Source organism: Tenrec ecaudatus, chromosome 14 (assembly GCF_050624435.1).
Source record: "Tenrec ecaudatus isolate mTenEca1 chromosome 14, mTenEca1.hap1, whole genome shotgun sequence".
Classification (NCBI taxonomy): domain Eukaryota; kingdom Metazoa; phylum Chordata; class Mammalia; order Afrosoricida; family Tenrecidae; genus Tenrec; species Tenrec ecaudatus.
In genome coordinates this window covers 76,253,015-76,271,171 of record NC_134543.1, presented here as the reverse complement: position 1 = coordinate 76,271,171, position 18,157 = coordinate 76,253,015, and the positions used below count along the sequence as shown (strand labels likewise).

General features: G+C 42.1%; 1 protein-coding gene across 3 annotated transcripts in view; it reads right to left on the bottom strand.

Moving 5' to 3' along the window:
* Positions 1–263: 263 nt before the first annotated feature.
* PRKD1 (protein kinase D1) overlaps positions 264–18,157 on the bottom strand; it is a 349,031-nt gene continuing 331,137 nt past the window's right edge. For 2 of the 3 annotated variants that reach the window (XM_075530539.1, XM_075530540.1), the window contains 2 exons: positions 2,085–2,170; positions 264–1,234 (listed from right to left, as the gene is read on the bottom strand). In XM_075530539.1, the coding sequence (XP_075386654.1) occupies positions 1,016–1,234; positions 2,085–2,170 (305 nt within the window). In that variant the 3' untranslated portion in view covers positions 264–1,015. Of the gene's footprint in view, positions 1,235–2,084; positions 2,171–17,417; positions 17,567–18,157 lie in introns of those variants that run through there. The other variant, XM_075530541.1, reaches the window with a different exon arrangement.

Below are 18,157 nucleotides of genomic sequence, written 5' to 3'. Positions count from 1 at the left end.
CCTGTCGGGGGCCTTCAGGCACGGGGAGGTACCCCCTTGTCCCTATTCAGCTCCCTGACATATCTACTTGCACGAGCAAGCAGAAAGCGGCCCACGGCACCCTCCGCATGAAGGCTGCTGGGGAAGGGCCATTCTTCTCCTGGAGGGGTTCCCTCGGTTTTGTCGGCCCTCTACTTTACTAAGCATGTTTCTTAGGTAGATATCTCTTATACTCACGACTGTGAAGGAGACATCAACACAAATCATGGTCAGGTGGACACACATTTTGAGAAGACTATTTATTTGTTGTTGAAAATTACACAAAGGCAAAGGCTGCTCAGCTGCTGATTTTCCATAGCGCAGCGGGGAATTCGTTGTCGGAAAGGAGGAAATGCATCTTTGGGTTTACATTTCTAAGGCATTTAGGCTTAGGAGCAGTAGGCCGAGCGAGCAGGTGCTTGAACATCTGAGGCTTACCAGGCAGGCAGGCAGGCAGGCAGGAGGTCAGAAAGTCTGCATTTTAACCTTCATGCGTTTGAATATTTGGATAGAATATCTCTTCTCCCCCTCATCAATCGATTTTTTGACATGAGTTTTGGAATTGTTCATAGAACACTGGTAATAATTTACTCTTCAAGAGTTAACGTACATTGACACCAACAATGGGCCAGACAGAAGAGGCTGATTTCACGGGCTGGTTCTCTCTCTTACCAAAAGGAGGCTCCAGTAAGAAAAACACTCATTTGCGAAGGCACAGTGGAGACAGGTTTAATGTATTAAATATAACATGAATCATTCACAATAACAAGTTTAGTGTTTCAGGGAACTTTTGTTAATACAACACAGTTGGTCACACAAAATACAAATGCTTCTGTTGATTTGTCTTGGCAACTCAGAGACATCAACAGTGCTAACAGTTTAACAGCTTTGTTCTCATCTGACAGAAAATAATGGCAGTTCTGCAAGGCAAATGTTAAACCTGACCGTATGTATTTATTAATTCCACAGTGTTTTGACAGATTATAGGGGATGGAACTCAGAGGATGCTGACACGTTCACTGAGGGCTTTCATCTCTGTTTCTTCTGTGTCGGGACTGTCACTGTGGCTAGCACTCGGATTGATCAGGTGTGCGGGGTACTGCAGCCCCTGCTCGCCTGCGTACTGCTCCCACCTCGAGTCATCGCTTTCATGGGTGATGTAGCGCTCCCCGATTTTGCATTCCAGCTCCCGTAAATCCAGCCAAGTCTGATAATCCTAAAGCAGAAATGCTACAGCGTTACTGAAGAGATCATTGAAATGCAACATGCTACTTCATACGCTGTCAGTTCCCATAATCTATGAGTTGCCTTGTTATCTTCCACTCTGACAACGCTGTGTCTTTCATCAGTTCACCCCGAAGAGCCAGCATCAGCACCAAAGCCATCCTGTTTGCCTAACCTTTGCAAATACATATTGTCTAGGTGGGGCCATGAATCAAAGAGGGCGCAATTGTTACTTGCAGTCAAATGATTTGGAACATTGGTAGTTCTTTGAACGTTAATACCTGCATTTAGTAGTTCGGAGCAATGTAGGTGTTGTTTATCTGACCTTTAAACTCAGTGTACAAGTAAGAAATATTTAAGAGAAAACAAATATGCATATATCCCTTATATTTGGAATTGGTTTGTTTTGTGAACAAAAGCCTAGGATTTAAAATTATAGCTTGCAAACAAGCACCGTCCATGACCAGATGGGTATCTATTTGGACATTTCATCAGGATCACACCTACAGATGCTTTGGAAATCTGGTCCTCTGAGTTCTGTTCTGACCCCCCCCCCCCACTTTGTGTGTTTCACCATGTCAAATTTTCATGGTAGAAAGAGTGGTTTAGAAAGACTAAACTGCTATTATATCCCAAGAAGGTGCATGCATTTAGAAAAGTAATTTGAAACAAACAAACAAACAAAAAGAAAAGCAATTTGCTCTTAAAATAGTATTTTAAAAACTATGAAAATTATTTTACATATAATATCAAGTTCTATAACTAGTTATAAGCTCATTCAATAGAAAAAAATCTAATGATGGATTATATATGTATACATTTAACATATATATATGTTTTACCTGTAGCCAGGGATGACTCAAGGTCTTATCCACACTATAACGTTTTCTCATTTTCACTTGCAGCAAATTATTAATAAGATCAATAGCTGAAAAACAATGGTTGGTAAAAATACATGAGATATCTAGGAGGTATGCACAGTTCATTTAAAGTTTATTTCACATCTGCAAAAAATCCCTGGTGGTTGAATTGCTAACAGTTCACAATCACCAGCTGCTCCTGGGGAGAAAAATGAGGCTTTCTCCTCCGGTAAAGAGTCCTATTCTCAGAAACCCACTGGGGCAGCTCTAGTCTCTCCTTTAGGGTCGCTATGAGTTGGAATCAAAACTCATTCCATGGCAGTGAGTTTGGCTGAGTATTTTGACTCACATCTGCTATTTCACACAATTAAAGGCAGTATTATGGTGATGAACACTAGAACCCGAAGGAGATCCCTCTTGAGAATTCTAAAACCTTGATGTTCATTACATTTTGGATCCTAAGGGATGCAAATAGAAATAATTGTGCAGGAAGGAGTAACAAGAGTATATTGTGAGTGTGATGTGAAATTCTTAGTCTAGTCCTTGATATATATATATATATATATATATATATATATATATATATATATATGAGTAGGAATTTGTTTAAATGTATACCATTTAAATAGGCTTGTATTTATGGCTGGACACAAAATATTTAAAGTGTGTTAAAAATTATAACACAAAAAGTAGGCTTCACAATCTTGAAATAAATTACAACTATCAGGATATAATATTAACAAGGAATATACCACCAGCAGTGACTCAGGATACATTTGACTCATAATAAATTTGAAGCATACAAACCAATGGTCCAAAGCAAAACAAAAAATAAAGACAAGTAGTAAAAAAAAAAAAAAGTTGAACAGAATATCTTGATTCTGCCTTTTAAAATAATTGATGAATTCGAGTCAGACCAGTGTTCCCTGTTTCCTCTGGGTTTCAGATAGGAGCCACCCAGCGGTGTGGAGTTCAGAATGCTGCCGCTGACTGGGCCCCCGACATGTAAGCTAGGAGGAACCCGATTCTTCCCGTCATTCCTCTAAAAAGCATCCCGGGTTACGCATGACATGCTGGCGTTCTCACTTGACTTTTCTGTAATTTTATTTTAGGCCTAAGTCACTTCTTTTAAAATGTTTAATTCTATATTTGCAATTTTAGCTTTTTCCACAAGACTTTTCTTCTGTTGTATTAACAATCCATATTCTCATTTAAGAAAAAAAACATACCACATATATTTGAGAATAAGCTGAGTTTGTTAGCACATTTTTGTGCAGTTTTTGTGGTAAAATCAGGTGCCTCGGCAGATATTCGGGTTGGCTTATCCTCGAGTATATACAGTAAAAGTTTTAATAAATAAAAATCACCGACTCTTCCATTTCCCAATAATACTTTTGTGAATACTTTATCAAATAATCTTTCAGATATATAAATGCATATGGTGGTATATAAATTCTATCATCCTACAACAAATGTTCACTGTACATGTCTATGCCATAATTTGTAATGGCTTCACATTATGCTACTAAATGGAACTTTTTAATATAATGACTTTCCCAAAAGATTGTCCTTTAGACAGTTTACACTTTTCACTATTCTGTATTGACCATGATATGACATAATACAGATCTTATATATTTATATGAGCTTATGGAAAAGCATTTATTTATTTATCCAACAAATATTTACTGGGTAAATTCCATGACTCTGTTGTTTTGTGCTGTCGAGATGGTCTGACTCATAGGGACCCGATGGCCACACCCCCGGGATCCGCACCGTCCTCACAGTTGTCCCTGTGTTTGAGCTCACTGTTGCGCCACAGTGTCAATCCATCTTGCAGTCTTCTTCTTTGTCACTCCCCCTCAACTTTGCCAAGAACGACGTCCTTCTTCAGGGACTGGTTTTTCCTGACATGTGGAAAATACATGAAACAAAGTCTCGACATCCTTGCCTCCAAAGAGTGTTCTGGCTGTACTTCTCGCAAGACAGATCTGTTACTTCCCTTTGCAGTTCATGGCACTTTCAATAGTTTCCGCCAACACCATAGTTCAAATGCGTCCACTTTCCTTTGGTCTCCGTTAATCAATGTACAACTTTCACATGGATATGGGGCAATTAAAAACACTATGGCTCGGGTCATGTGCACTTCAGTCCTCAAAGTAACATCCTTGCTTTCAACATTAAAAAAAAAACAAACAATGTTTTATCAGGGGCTCATAAAACTCTTATCAAAATCCATACATACATTAATTGTGTAAAGCACATCTATACATTCATTGCCCTCATCATTCTCAAAGCATTTGCTCTCCACTTAAGCCCCTGGCATCAAGTCCTCTTTTTTCCCTCTCCCTCCCACATGAGCCCTTGATAATTTATAAATTATTATTTTGTCATATCTTTCCCTTTATGATGTCTCCCTTCACCGCCTTTTCTGTTGTGCATCCCCCAGGGAGGAGGTCACATGTAGATCCTTGTAATTGGTCCCCTCTTTCCAAGCCATTCTCCCTCTACCCTCCCAGTATCGCCACTCACACCCCTGGTCCTGAAGGTATCATCCGCCCTGGAATCCCTGTGCCTCCAGCTCCTATCTGCACCAGTGTACATCCTCTGCTCTATCCAGACTTTCAAGGTACAATTCAGATCATGATAGTGGGGGGGCAGGAAGGGGTTCAGTGTAGCAGATTTGCCCAGTGCAGTGTGTTGTGTGATCTCCTGACTGCTGCTTCCCTGTGCAATGATTGTGGATCCAAGCAAGATGAAATCCGTGACAATTTCAACCTTTTCTCCATTTTTCATGATGTTACCTATTTCTTTACGCTGAGTTGTAATGCATAATGAAGGCTGTAATCCTTGATCTTCGTCAGCAAGTGCTTCAAATCCTCTTTATATTCAGCAAACAAGGCTGTGCCCTATGTATATTGCCGATCATTAATAAGGATTCTTCCAATCCCGATACATTTTTCTTCATATACTCCAGCTTCTCACACTGTTTTCTCAGCATACAGATTGAATAAGTATACTGAGAGGATACAACCATGACACATTTCCTGATTTTAACCCATGCAGTTTTCCCTTGTTCTATTGGGAAAAACAAAACAAAACCTGCCTCGATCCTGGTACAGGTTGCTTATGTGTACAATGAAGTGTTCTGGAATTTCCATTCTTCTCAAGGTTATGCATAGTTTGTTATGATCCAGAGTCGACTGCCTTGCATAGTCAAGGAAACACAAGTAAGCATCTTTCTGGTATTCTCTGCTTTCTGCCAAGATCCGCCTGACAGGAGAAATGACATCTCTTGTTCCACATCCTCTTCTGAATCCAGCTGGAACCTTTGACATTTCCCTGTCCATGCACTGCTGCAATGTTTGTTGAATGATCTTCAGCAAATTTTACTTGCATGCAATATTAATGGTAGCGCTCTCTAATTTGAGCACTCTGCTGGGCTGCCTCTCATTGGAATGGGTACAAATATGGATCTCTTCAGTCAGTTGGCCAAGTAGCTGTTTCCCAGATTTCTTGGCATAGACAAGTTGAATGCCTGCTGTGCAGTGGTTCTCAACCTATGGGTCATGACCCCTTTGGGGGGGGGCGAACAACCCTTTCACAGGGGTCACCTGATTCATAGCAGTAGCAAAATTACAGTTATGAAGTAGCAATGAAAATAATTTTATGGTTGGGAGGTCACCACAAGAGGAGGAACTGTATGAAAGGGTCGTGGCCTGAGGAAGGTTGAGAACCGCTGCTCTAGCACTTCATCACCTTGCTGAAGCAGCTCAGTGGTATTCCATCAAGTCCTTGAGCCTTGTTATTGGCTAAGGGGTTCTGGTGACATAATGGTTAACCACTGGGCTGCTAATGACAAGGTCACACGTTTGAAGCCACCATCTTCTCTGTAGGAGAAGGACAGGGCTTTCGACCCCTGTCTAGAGTTAAAGTCTCAGAAACTCACAGGGGTAGTTCTACCCTGTTCCATAGAATCCCTATGAATCAAAATTGACTCGATGGTAGTGCGTTTGGTTTTGGTTAATTATTTCCATGCAGTTTGGTCTTTTCTTCCTTGATAGCATTGATTCTTGCTCATATGTGTCCTCTTGAAATGCTTAAATGTCAGCTTATTTTTAGTACAGGGACTGTATTTTTTCCATCTTTTTTGGATGCTTCCTGTATCATTCAGTATTTTGCCGGTGGAATATTTCAATATTGCAACTCGAGGTTTGAATTTTTTCCTGAGGTCTTTTGGCTTCAGATATGCCGAGCATGTCCTTCCTTTTAGGTTTTCTAATTCTAGGTCTTCAGACATTTCATTAGGACATGTTTCTTTGTCTTCTTGGGCTTCCCTTTGTCATTTGGTGTTCAAACCTGACTACTTTCAGGCTGAGGAGTCACCCTGTGTTGTAAATGCTTTTCACCTTGGCTCTTTTCCCTTGAACTGTGTATCTGGCTAAGTGTGTGGTGTTTACAGGACAATTTTTTGTCCTATTTAGAGTTGACTCTTGTAGTCTAGTGGGTTACACATGGGGCTGCTAACTCTGAGGCCCACAGTTTGAAACTACTAGCCATTCCCTGGAGAGGAAGGTGAGGCTTTCTACTGCTGGAATAGAGTTGGTCTCAGAAACCCACAGCAGCGGTCCTACCTTGCTCTATAGTGTTGCTTTGAATTGGAATAAAATGATGGCAGTAAGGTTTGGGGTTGGTTGTTTTTTTTAAATTCCACTTAAAGGGCCTTCCAACAAGAAGACATCCCTCAGTGGACAGATTGACACAATTGCTACAACAGTTGTTGCAAAGATACAAGTAATTGTGAAGATGGTACAGGACCTGGCAGGGGTTCACTGTAATGTTCATAGGGAAATTACAGGGAAATTATTAGTTGTAATTGATTCTACAGCACTAAACCACATAGAGCATATTTGCTTAAGATGTTTTCCCATATATATTATTATTACATACCATACATACTCGAATATAAGCCGACCCGAGTATAAGCCGAGGTACCTAATTATTAACCTGGGAAACCAGAAAAACTGATTGACTCGAGTATAAGCCTAGGGTGGGAAATGCAGGAATGTGAATTAACACAGACACCAGAGGGGAGAGACAGAGCACAGCCACAGACACATCCTTACCAGTTCAGCTGCCGGCATAAGTGAATCACTACGGGTGCTTCTGCGAATTGGAGCCGTCCACATCATAGGACGGCTCTAATTGGTTAGATGTGAGTAAACAAACATTCAAAGACCTGCAATGTCAGCGGGGCTTTGAATGAACAGCGGAGAAATGGCAATCACCCGCGAGATGTTACACCTCGCTGGGGTTCCACTGACCTGTGTATAAGCCGAATCTCAATTTTGCAGCACATTTTTTGTGGGAGAAGGGTGAAGTGAAAGCTTATGTTCTACTACAAGCATTGCACTTCCCCAGACACTGCTGGAGATAAGTATACAATATGAATTCACGCATTCTGCTTTGACTTCGTAAGTTAGGAATGTAGGAATACAGTACCTCAACAAAAGGTTTGGTGTGTGCCCAAACGGGTCCCCACAATAAAGCACACTTCCTAAGAGGGATGGAAGTACTGCCAGGGAAAAACTGGAAGTGTCAAAGTGAATGCAGGAAGTGAAGATGAAAAAATAAATGTTCTGTTGAAAGAAACGGGCGATCATAGTCTGAATGCTGCCACAGCAGCCGGGCCTCCTGGATAAGCACATCGAGACGGTGCTCAGTGTTTCCAGGAGCATATCAGATATAAGGAAGTGTATGTGGGTAGGAGCCCAGGATGTAGTGGTTCCACTGGACTGCCAACCGCAGGGTCAGCAGTTTGAAACCACCAGCTGCTCCTCAGGAGAAAAAATAGGCCTTTTTACTCCTGTCATGAGTTACAGTCTTGCAAACACTCAGGGCAGTCCTACCCTGTTCGACAGGGTTGCTGACTTAGAATCGACTCGTTGTCAGTGTTGATGTTTGCTTGTTTCCTTGGTGTGTCTATAGAGATGCATTTATACATAACGAGTTGCACGTGGCCAATAGCTATAAGAAACCGTGCTCTCTAAAAGAAGAGATACTAACTGGAGACATGTGATTACAATCGGCCCAGGCGTGAGAATGACCCGTGGGCTCACAATAAAGCACGCAGTTCTATGACGGGGAGGCAAGTACTGAATGAACATTACGAGGACTTGGTTTCTACCATCAAGTAATACTCCCCAGCAATTTCCCTTTTCAGAAATAGAAATTGGCTATTGCTGGTATTAAAAACTTAGGAACAATTATTCATTAAATGTTGAAATCTGGAGTTCAATGTTGGGATCAGCTGCTAGTGATCAAAGGGTTTCTGACTCATGTGTGAGAAGCACCATTCAACTTGCTCCTCCTTCTGGAACTGTTAAAATCACTTGGTCTTAATCAAGCCTCTCATTGATGCACCATTAACTGCCACATCCAAATGGCTTTCACTAAATCCATTACGAATGTTTTAATGGTGGTATACATCACAAAACATTTTCCACTTGAACAATTATGCAGTTTTAAAATAAAGTGTTTCTAAAGTCATTTTGTTTTCTTTCACAATGCCCTTTTTGGGAGCATCTAAAGATGTCTATATTACACATATGACTAAATGGTGTGGGGTTGGGTGGGGGCTATCTTGACGTCCTGTAGCTTCAGTGGTGAGAAGGAAATATCAACTCCACACTCGCCTAAGGGGCTTGTCACAAGGTAGATGTTGGATATGCTTCCACCCTCCATCCACCTTTGCCCTGTGCTGATACCTCCTACCAATAGTCTACTTCTTGGCTGGGTTTGATAATTCATTACAGTGGCCACGTAGAACTCACACACACACAAAGACAATAACTAAGGCTTCCTATGGAAGTTAGTAAGTTACCACAAGTTAGTAAGTTACCACAAGTTAGGAACAGATCACTGATGGTGTAGTGGTTACTGCCTCGGCTGCAATCCACATGGTCAGAAAGACGGGGCTTTCTCCTCCTGTGGACAGTGATGGCCTCAGAAACACACAGGGGGCCACTGTGAGTCTGGAGCAGAAAACCTTAAGGATATAATCCTTTCGTCTACAATGCCTGCCATCAGCTATGCCAGAAGGCAGGGTCCTTGGTCTCTCAGACACTAAACACAGGGTCATTGGTCTCTGCCCTGCTTGGTCAAGTCTTCGAAAGGAAGTTTAATACTGATAAATGCCCAAAGGGCACGTCACTCTTGCGTTCGCCAAAGGTTCCGCAAACTAGCCTCTTGCCGGAAGGCACTCGGATTACTCCTTCTGGGAACAGAAAGCCTCCTGGTCTTGGCGCTGCTCCTCTGCTCTTTGCCACAGTCTCAGTGGGGGAGCCTCTGGTTCCTTTGCTGGCTCTGCAACTTGAGGCAGGTAAAGGCTCTTCTTTCCTGATCGGCGCAGAATTCCTCTTCCTACTTCTGAAATGGCTATTGGTGGTAGTCCCTGAGTTAGCATCCTCTCCACCTTGTTTGTATGCGCACACCCCGTCATTGGGTGACGTGGCAAAGACTCTGAATAGAGGAGCCATTCCAAGTAGCTGCCTCCACTGCACCAGCAATGAGCATGCCTCACCTGCACGTGTCAATCTGTCCATTCAGCACAATTCCCTCATCGTTGTTGGCCATTACTTATAGAAAGAAAATGGGAAGTTAATGATAAAGCTCTGGCTCTAAAAACTTCCCATCCAGTTTAGTTGCAAAGCAAAATACATCACACACACACACACACACACACACACGCCCTTAAAAATGTATGTACCATTTTGAACCCCGACTTTGACTAAGTATTCCACTCAAGTGTTTTCTTTCTCCCGTCCAATAGATAACATGCTAGGGTCATAGGCACTATATCTAACGGTGGAAGAGGCTATTTTATATACTAGTGACAGGAAGACTTTTCTCGAAACTGTGTTTTTATAGCTTCCCCATATTCATCCTATTTTTATTTTAAATGCAACGAGGGGCTGGACTCTATTCTACATGGTAGCTCTTCACGCCTCTCAGAGACAGTGGGCATGCCCTTATGCCACCTACTCCAGTTCCTATAGTCATTTTCCAGACTCTTCAGTGTGATCCTCTACAACATTGTTTTAATGTTTAGTCTTTTCACAATGCCCCTGTCAAAATGCAGTGTCAATTATGGACCAGAAATGTCCTCATCATTAACTGCCACATTTGTTTATACACAAAAGTATTGTTCATATAGTCTAGGACTGGGAATCTTCTTGTAAAATTTTCATGTGTATTCTTATTTAAATAGTTCAGACAACAGCAAAGAACACGTTTATTTAATCCTCAGAATAGCCTTATGAATGTAGCCACGGTTTGTACTCTCCATTGGGTGTAAAAGAAGGACCTGAAGTTTCACAAGGTGCTGTAATTTAGCTACACCTGGGTAGTCTCGAAGAAATAGAGCTGATGTTGACACTTACGGTGGGAGAAGGCCCATCTCCCACCTTCAAACCAAGGCTCTTAGCCGCTATGATATACAGTGGCCATGTTTTACCCGTCTCGTTATTTTATTAGCTGATGCCTGTAATGTTGAAAATTAATTAAAATTTCTTATTTTTCCCTGTCTTAAACATTACATTTTTCTTAACTTGATTTTCAAATATTTTTATGTACTTGAAGTTTAGAAATACGTTTCATCTTTATAATTTTTGCATGACATCTCTGCAACATCTGTTCTGAATATGTGATATTACATCAGAAGGATTAATCTTCCTAGGTTCCTGCAACCTCCATATCAAATGAAGTCATCTGATATGTGTAATTATTACCCTTCAATTTATTTAGTTTCATTGTTTCATGACAAATCTTAAAAACCTAGTCTTGGTGATGCTACTAAAGATTGTACTCCCAATTGCCTACTACTTATTTTTTAGTAAAGATGATAAGCCAGCAATGTTTCCTCCTGGAAATAATTTAGTTCAGCTCATATTTTATCATCTTCTCCAAAGCTACTGTGAAGTGTTTGTCAAATGTTCATTAGAGCCAAAAGAAGACCTCAATTCTTATTACTACCTGCCCTACCAATCTGGCAATCCTATCTGAAAGGAAAACGTAGTTATCCTGGCCACTTTACACTTTAGTCAGTGTAAACTAACGTTGACTGTGAGTTCTTTCCTCCTGACGGATCAGGATTTGGTTTTGAAATGTTTACAAATCATCTATGTATTTTTTCTAGAATTTTTCCACAGAAGAGTTCATCATTTCTTGGCTGTTTTTCAAAATTCATTCTTTCCCCATTTTAGAAATTCAGAGAACAATGGCTTATCTTAAGTCTCCTGGTATTTCTAGCTCATTATCTGTGATTTTCAAAAATTTACTCACAATGATGTTGTGAGCACATCTGTTAGGTTCTTCAACAGGTAGTGCCTCAAGTTCTGAACGCTTGCTTTTCATAACTGCCACTGAGTGTCCATTGGTGATCCCTCTGCCCCTCCTCTCTCTAGGCGCGTTCAGCAAAGATATATATACAACAATGCATCCGGCATAAAGAAGTGAAGCTAAGAGAAAGGCTAAACCAAGGGCCAAGAAATTGTTCAGACTAATAAAGCTGAAGTAGTCACAGCAATACTAGAAGAAAGCCAAAGTCAGAGGGAAAAAAATAAACAAAGCCGCATCTAAAGTCTGGTTCTAAAACTAAAATCGAGATTCTGAATTCTGATCTAAAGGCATGCCTTTGAAATTAATGCTGGTCATGAGGGGATGTGGCAGAACAGTCACTGTAAGAGCATAAGAGAGGAGACAATGGGCACCACAGATAGAGTTGGGTCATTCTCTGGATTCCTCGCAAAAACAAAGGGAAGTAACAAGGGAACTGGTCTGCTGTGTGGAAAGCAGAGGGAAAGAAGAGACGGGAAACATAGGGTAAGGCGGGTGGAGCTGTACCACGGTGGTCTAGCAGCAACAGGATGCTGGTGTCCGCCGTGGAAGCATGGAGAGTCACAGAAAAGCCAAGCAACCTGGAGAGCAAAGCAATCTAGAGACCTATACAGGAATCGGGAACCCTATAAGAAAGGGGTATTTGGAGAGTCAGAGAATGCATAGGAAGTTACTGGTACCTGTATCCATAAATATAGGAAAGACTGCATCTAGCTACCTGGATTTTATCAGATGAGGTACACTGCAACACACACAAGCATAGGACAATTAGCACAGATCCATATGCCATTTTCAATAGATGGGGTTGGGTAAGGGCCAAAGCAGTGCAGGAAATGAGAATTCGCTAGTCTCCTGTAACCATGTTTTGCTTTGATGCTCGTCCCTCCTGTTACTCTTTCCATCCCAGACCTTCCATTTCTCCTGAAGAAAAAGCAGGAGCCAAATCGGCACGGGTGCTACGTCTACCTCCTCTCTCCAGCATATGTAACTTTTTCAGAGAGTGGAATGATTATTTTCTGAAAGTACACGCCTGTCCATATATTCTTGGAGCTAGTCTTCCCACTTTCATTCAGAGAACCTTCTAAAGTATCACTCTCTCCTTTTATTTGAAAAGGAAAAAAAAAAGTTTTAAACTGAGCTCTCCAAATACTTTCTTGAATAGTTACATTCGGGTACTACAGAAAGTAGTGACCCCGCCCTCCCAATTGGAGTTTCTTAAACAACGTATAGCTCAATTTCTAGTTCTTGAAAAATCCCCATCCTTCACGAAAAAAGGAGTTCTGTGCTCTTTTGCAAGTCTCAACCTAGTATGTCCTATAAACTAGGGGCATGTGGGGAGGTGGGCTGGGAGGGAAAGTCTGTTCTTTGAGTGTAGGATGTCTTTCCACCCTAACATCTTGGCAAACACAGGAACTTTTCCCTTAACTTCTTGTGCAGCAAATTCCTCTCACTGTCTCATCAGTTAAAAGACTCAAATGTCTGGGATCAAAGGAACAAAATGATCAAATGACCAAATGTTCTCTTTTTAGCAGAACAGGGACTTCCAGCAGAAGTTCTCTGTGACCTGTTGTCAGAGGCACAAGTCCTGGAGAAAGGACAATGTCAACTAGTCTGCAGCGCTGAAGGGATTTATGGCTTAATATGAAAAGAGATGACCCTTCATTAACTGTATCGATTCTTCGGCATCTGAAGAAAGACTCATCTCGGAAGTTGTGGCATTATTACAACCATTCTTTATTTAAGGCAAATGCCAAGCGATTGGGCACAATACATTCCATGTTCTTATCAAATGGGTTAGTGTATGAGTCATCACTGTGGTTAAACTGAAGGGTACCCATGGCTTGGAGAAGATCCAACACATATTGTGGACCTACACATGATTGTACTCAGACGTCTTCAAATTCCCATTTTGAAGTATGTCTGTCTCGCCTACCTCACACTAGCATCCATCCCTCCAAGGTGGGATCCATGTGGCTTTATTAGTTTTTCACACACCTCTCAAAATATATCAGTTAATAGATTAGAAAAAATCTTTCCTAAATAGCATTTGATAGATTGCATGTTAATTAGAAATGTAAATGGCCATTTCCTCAGCTCTATATTTTAACAGCCATATTGCACGCATAGGCTTTGCATATTTGGGCTAACAATATGCCTGAATGGTTGGTCCTTACTCTGTAGAATGTAACCAATCATAGGGCCACCAGTGCCTTCTCCGAGAAAACCAGGATGATTCTGGAACAATCCGTATCATTCCCACAAATATCACAGAAATGGAGTTCCTTGTGTCAAGGACAAGGTTTATTTTACAGAAGGGAAACTGCCTGTGAAACGCAGGACTGACCATTTTGCTCAGACACCAACATTTTCACGTGGTGGGTGCTGTTTCATTTTCACATTGGGTTTCCCCACCCTCAAATTATCCAGGTTCTTCTCCCCAAATGACAAACCTGGGCAAAACTATCACCAATCAACTGCCAGGCTCTGGCCTTCAAGAAGTCCGTCCTTTGATTCGGCCTCAGCAGCACTCTCAGTGTGACGCTTCGTACTTCTCCCTTTGGTCGGCTTCATGCTGTCGGTAAGTTGTGTGTTTATTTTAAAAATCGTTTTACACCCCTTCACATTCCGGCTCTCAACCCAGCATGCCGTTGCCCGGCAACCTCCCGGGGACGCTCCTCTCAGGGCTGAAAGCAGAGGCTGTGGCAGCAAACAAGGCCCTGGAAACCGGCGTCTCTCGCGCTGCCCAGTCAATTACTGAACTTGAATGAAGGGCTGCACCTTGCGAGACACGGCTCGGCGTCTTTCCCTTTCGGCCTTCTGCTCCTGGAGGTCGTTTTGTGGATAGTGCCCCCTGCGCTGGGCAGCCCAGCCCACTGCAGGTTCCCTAGGAAGACGAGCAGTCGGCTCGGGGAATCGTGACTTGTTTAAATACGCGTATAAAATCGTCCCCAATGAGTCAAAATCAGATTGAGGAATGCAAATATTCGTAATACTCTGACGCCGCCCGAAGACCCTGCCATCAGGTGATGCTGACTCGCAGCAGCCCTGGCTGCCCTGGAGGGAGGCTTTCTGAGAGCAGCATCTTCTGGGAGGAAGAGCCTGGCTGTCGCCTGCAGGGCGGCGGGGGCTTCCAGCTGCTGTCCTTTGGAAATCATCAGGGCACCAGGGCTCTTGTTCGCGTAACGTGCCTTTTGTTTTCATTCGCACATTAGAGTTACTCCTTGGTTTATATTTTGTTCTCCACGCTGACATTCAAACTAAACACAAAGGGCAGCACCTTTACCTTGAAGGAGCCTCTGGGTATCAGTAATACTAGAAGCGCCTTACTGCTGTGAAGCCTGCCCTTGACTCCACCCTGAGTCATGAGCAACTAGGATGCTCTAGCACGTGCAACTAGGGTTAGCAAACACTGCGCTAAGCAGTGCTTCTCAAACTTTCACATCCAAAGGGACATACAGGCAATATTTCTGATTGGAGAGGCCTGGGACAGGGGCCCTGGTGGTGTAGTGGTTAAACGTTGGGCTGCCACTCTCAAGCCAGCAGTTCAAAATCACCAGCCTCTCCATGGGAGGCAGATAAGGCTTCCTATTCCCATAAGAGTTACAGTTTCAGAAACCCATGGGGCAGTTCTACTTTGTCCTATATGATCGCTATGATTCAGCATCGACTCAATGGCAGTGAGTTTGTGTTGTTGAGTGTCGAGGTCTGAGAAGAGCCAGAGAGTGAGTTTTTCATAGTTCCCAGGATAGTCTATTATTGCTGGTCCTTAGACTCCGCTTCGTTTCATAGGGGCTGGAGGAGGCGAGGAAAGGGCCGCTTGGCGGATGGGGCATAAACACAGGGGTATCTGTCTCCACACCCAGCTTGCTGTCCGGCATGAAGACATAGAAGGGTTTCATGCCCAAGAGGGCAAGCAAACACTGGATCCCATAAAATAATCACAGGCTGGAGTAATGGGCTACATGGGTGAGACAACCTTTAAAATGGACAAAAGAAACTAAGGTACTCTATTTGGGTGCCCACCTTCAAAAAAATTTAAGTACAAAATTAGAAATCTTATTTATCAACAACATATGAGAGAATGAAGTCAGTTTTCAATCTATAGTAAACTCAATACGAGCCTCTTTATTGCCCATGTAATTTTGTACCATGCAAGCAGAAATGTGTTATCGATAACAGAGGCGGGTTGCTTCACTATTTTCACAACTAGACTGATTGAACTCAGAGTCCGTGCTGGGTTTTTATTTAAAAGGCTTTGGGGAGACAGAGTGACTTTTCTTAAAACTTAGAAGTGATCCTTTATTTGGAGAAGGGACGAAACTTCATCCCCCAGTCAGTATAAACGCACAGCCATCTGTGTTCATGATGTTAGATGCAAGTGAAGAGAGGTGGTTGTGTGTTTTCCATTGCTGGGGCAATTCATGAAAATGTGAGTAACTTCTTCGTGGGTTCGGTACTGTGGAGGGGATTGTGCTTCATGTAAGGGTTTTAGAAAAATGTCAATGTCCTCTACTTTGAGACTTACTCGGTTTTGTCATTGTAGGAGAAACCAAACTGACAAACTGTTTAGGTTTTCTTGTTGCTTTCCACAGACTTCTGTGCCTATTCAGATGTCATATTTCAACTACACTATGTTTACATTTAGAGGTGATATTTTACTTTTATATTTAGCAAATGTAGAAAACCTTCTAACTTTGGGGCAAATAAACAGCTGGTTTTGGGGTACTTGCAATGCTAATGCTCTTGCTAAAACTCCATCTGAGCAATTTCTAAAAATGATCATTTGTTGGAGAAAATTCCTTTAGTTATATTTTACTTGCAGTCAAAATAAATGATCCTTTTACTGATGGGACATCTTTGCAGGCATTACCTCACATGAACTGTGAAACAGGTAGATAGCCACATTTTGAAAATGCACTCAACTGTCAAGTCATTTTAAATTATGTTTTTGATTGTGGCTCATAATCTTCAAGTTGCTTTTTATGCATGCTCTTTTATTTATTTTTTTAATTAGACACAATTAATTCCAAAACTTCAAGCAGAGGTTGTGTAAAATGTTAAGCCCCACTGGAGGTTCTGACCCACATAATGCACTTGAGTTTACCAATCTTGATTGAATTTCCTGGCACCTCGTCAGCATTTTGAAGCAGTTCACTGGCTAATCCCCTCACATCCCCTCCGTGCTGTTATGTCTGACAGTGGTGTTAATATGTTGACAAATCAATCTATTCATTAATATGCAGCAGGCTTGCTGGATCTGCAAGCCCCATAAACTGTTACAAACACAGTTTAATCATTAAAATGACAATTGTCTTTCTTTTGTTTTGCATCCCATTGGTTTTCTGGGTCTCCTGGACCAGAGGCTTATTTTCAATGGGGTTATTTTTTGTTTTGAACAATATGCAGTGAAAAGGGGACCTACAGCTGGTGCCTTTTCATGGCAAAGTGCTACTTCCAACTTAAGTGTTTAGTGTCCTGGAACACTGGGATTTTGAGAGCATACCATGTGGTGATGGCGCTCGGCTTGTATTTAGCCTTGCTTTGTGTTGGTGCTAGCGGCATTTTCGTCTCCAATTCCTGGGGGGGCAGCAGATAGGGGACATGCCTGTGCTCAATCTCCTTGGAATTTACCAAGTTAAATGGAAAGAAAAAAATGCTGTTAAAATAAGATTTTAGTGGTATATTATTATTATCAGAGCCATTTGATGGCTGTGGTACCATACACACTTTGCCATACAAAAAAATGTCAGCAGAAGATTGAAACCACCTGGAAAAATTCATTATAGCTGTGCTTGTCAGGAGAAAAAGGTAGAAAATATACCACAGAGGCGGCGAGAGCACCCATGTGGAAGAGACTTATGTCACTGGTGTGCCACCATGATTTGATAATTGATTTTGCATTAAAAGCAACCTTTAAGTATAATGCAAGGGCATTTTTCACTTTTAATATACGGCATGTCAAGGCTCTCTGTCTGATTTTAATTCTTGATGATACCAACTAACCATATGCAGCTAAGCAGCAACAGCCCAGCAGGCGACTTGCGGATAGGTGCTTCGACAGGCTTCACCTGTGAACACAGAAATTGATCTTCTGTCGGCAGGGGGCGGGGGCTTGTTGTGAGACAATTTCCTAGGCTGCCTGTGTGTTGATTACTGCCTGCTTGTCTCCCTAATGGCACATAAAGGAGTATCAGAGCTCAGAGTGGAAAGAAAAAACAGGAAATTCTCAGATGATCGTCATGGTCCATTACTTATCCTCCTCCGATTTATGGTATGTCTCTAATTGAGCACATCAATTCAATCTAACGATAGAAACATAAGGCTCAGTGCTTTCCGTTGGTGGCAGGCTTGTCCTCATTCTCTGAGTAGAATGACGTTTTGCTCAAGTGACCACAAGCTACAGCATTGGGCTCTCTGTGTCTAGCACAGGACTTCGTTTGAGGAGAATGGAACCTGGTGAGCTCCACTTTCAGCTAGCTGCTCTGACCGCTTCTATTACAAAGTTAAAACACATGCCTTCTCTAGATTGTAGAAAGGATCCTGAGGTGGAGTGGATTAAATGTTGCACTGCTAACCACAAAGTCACCAGTTCTAACACACCAGCTACCCCTCAGGAGAAAGATGAGGCTTTCTGATCTTATAAAGAGTTCCAGCCTCAG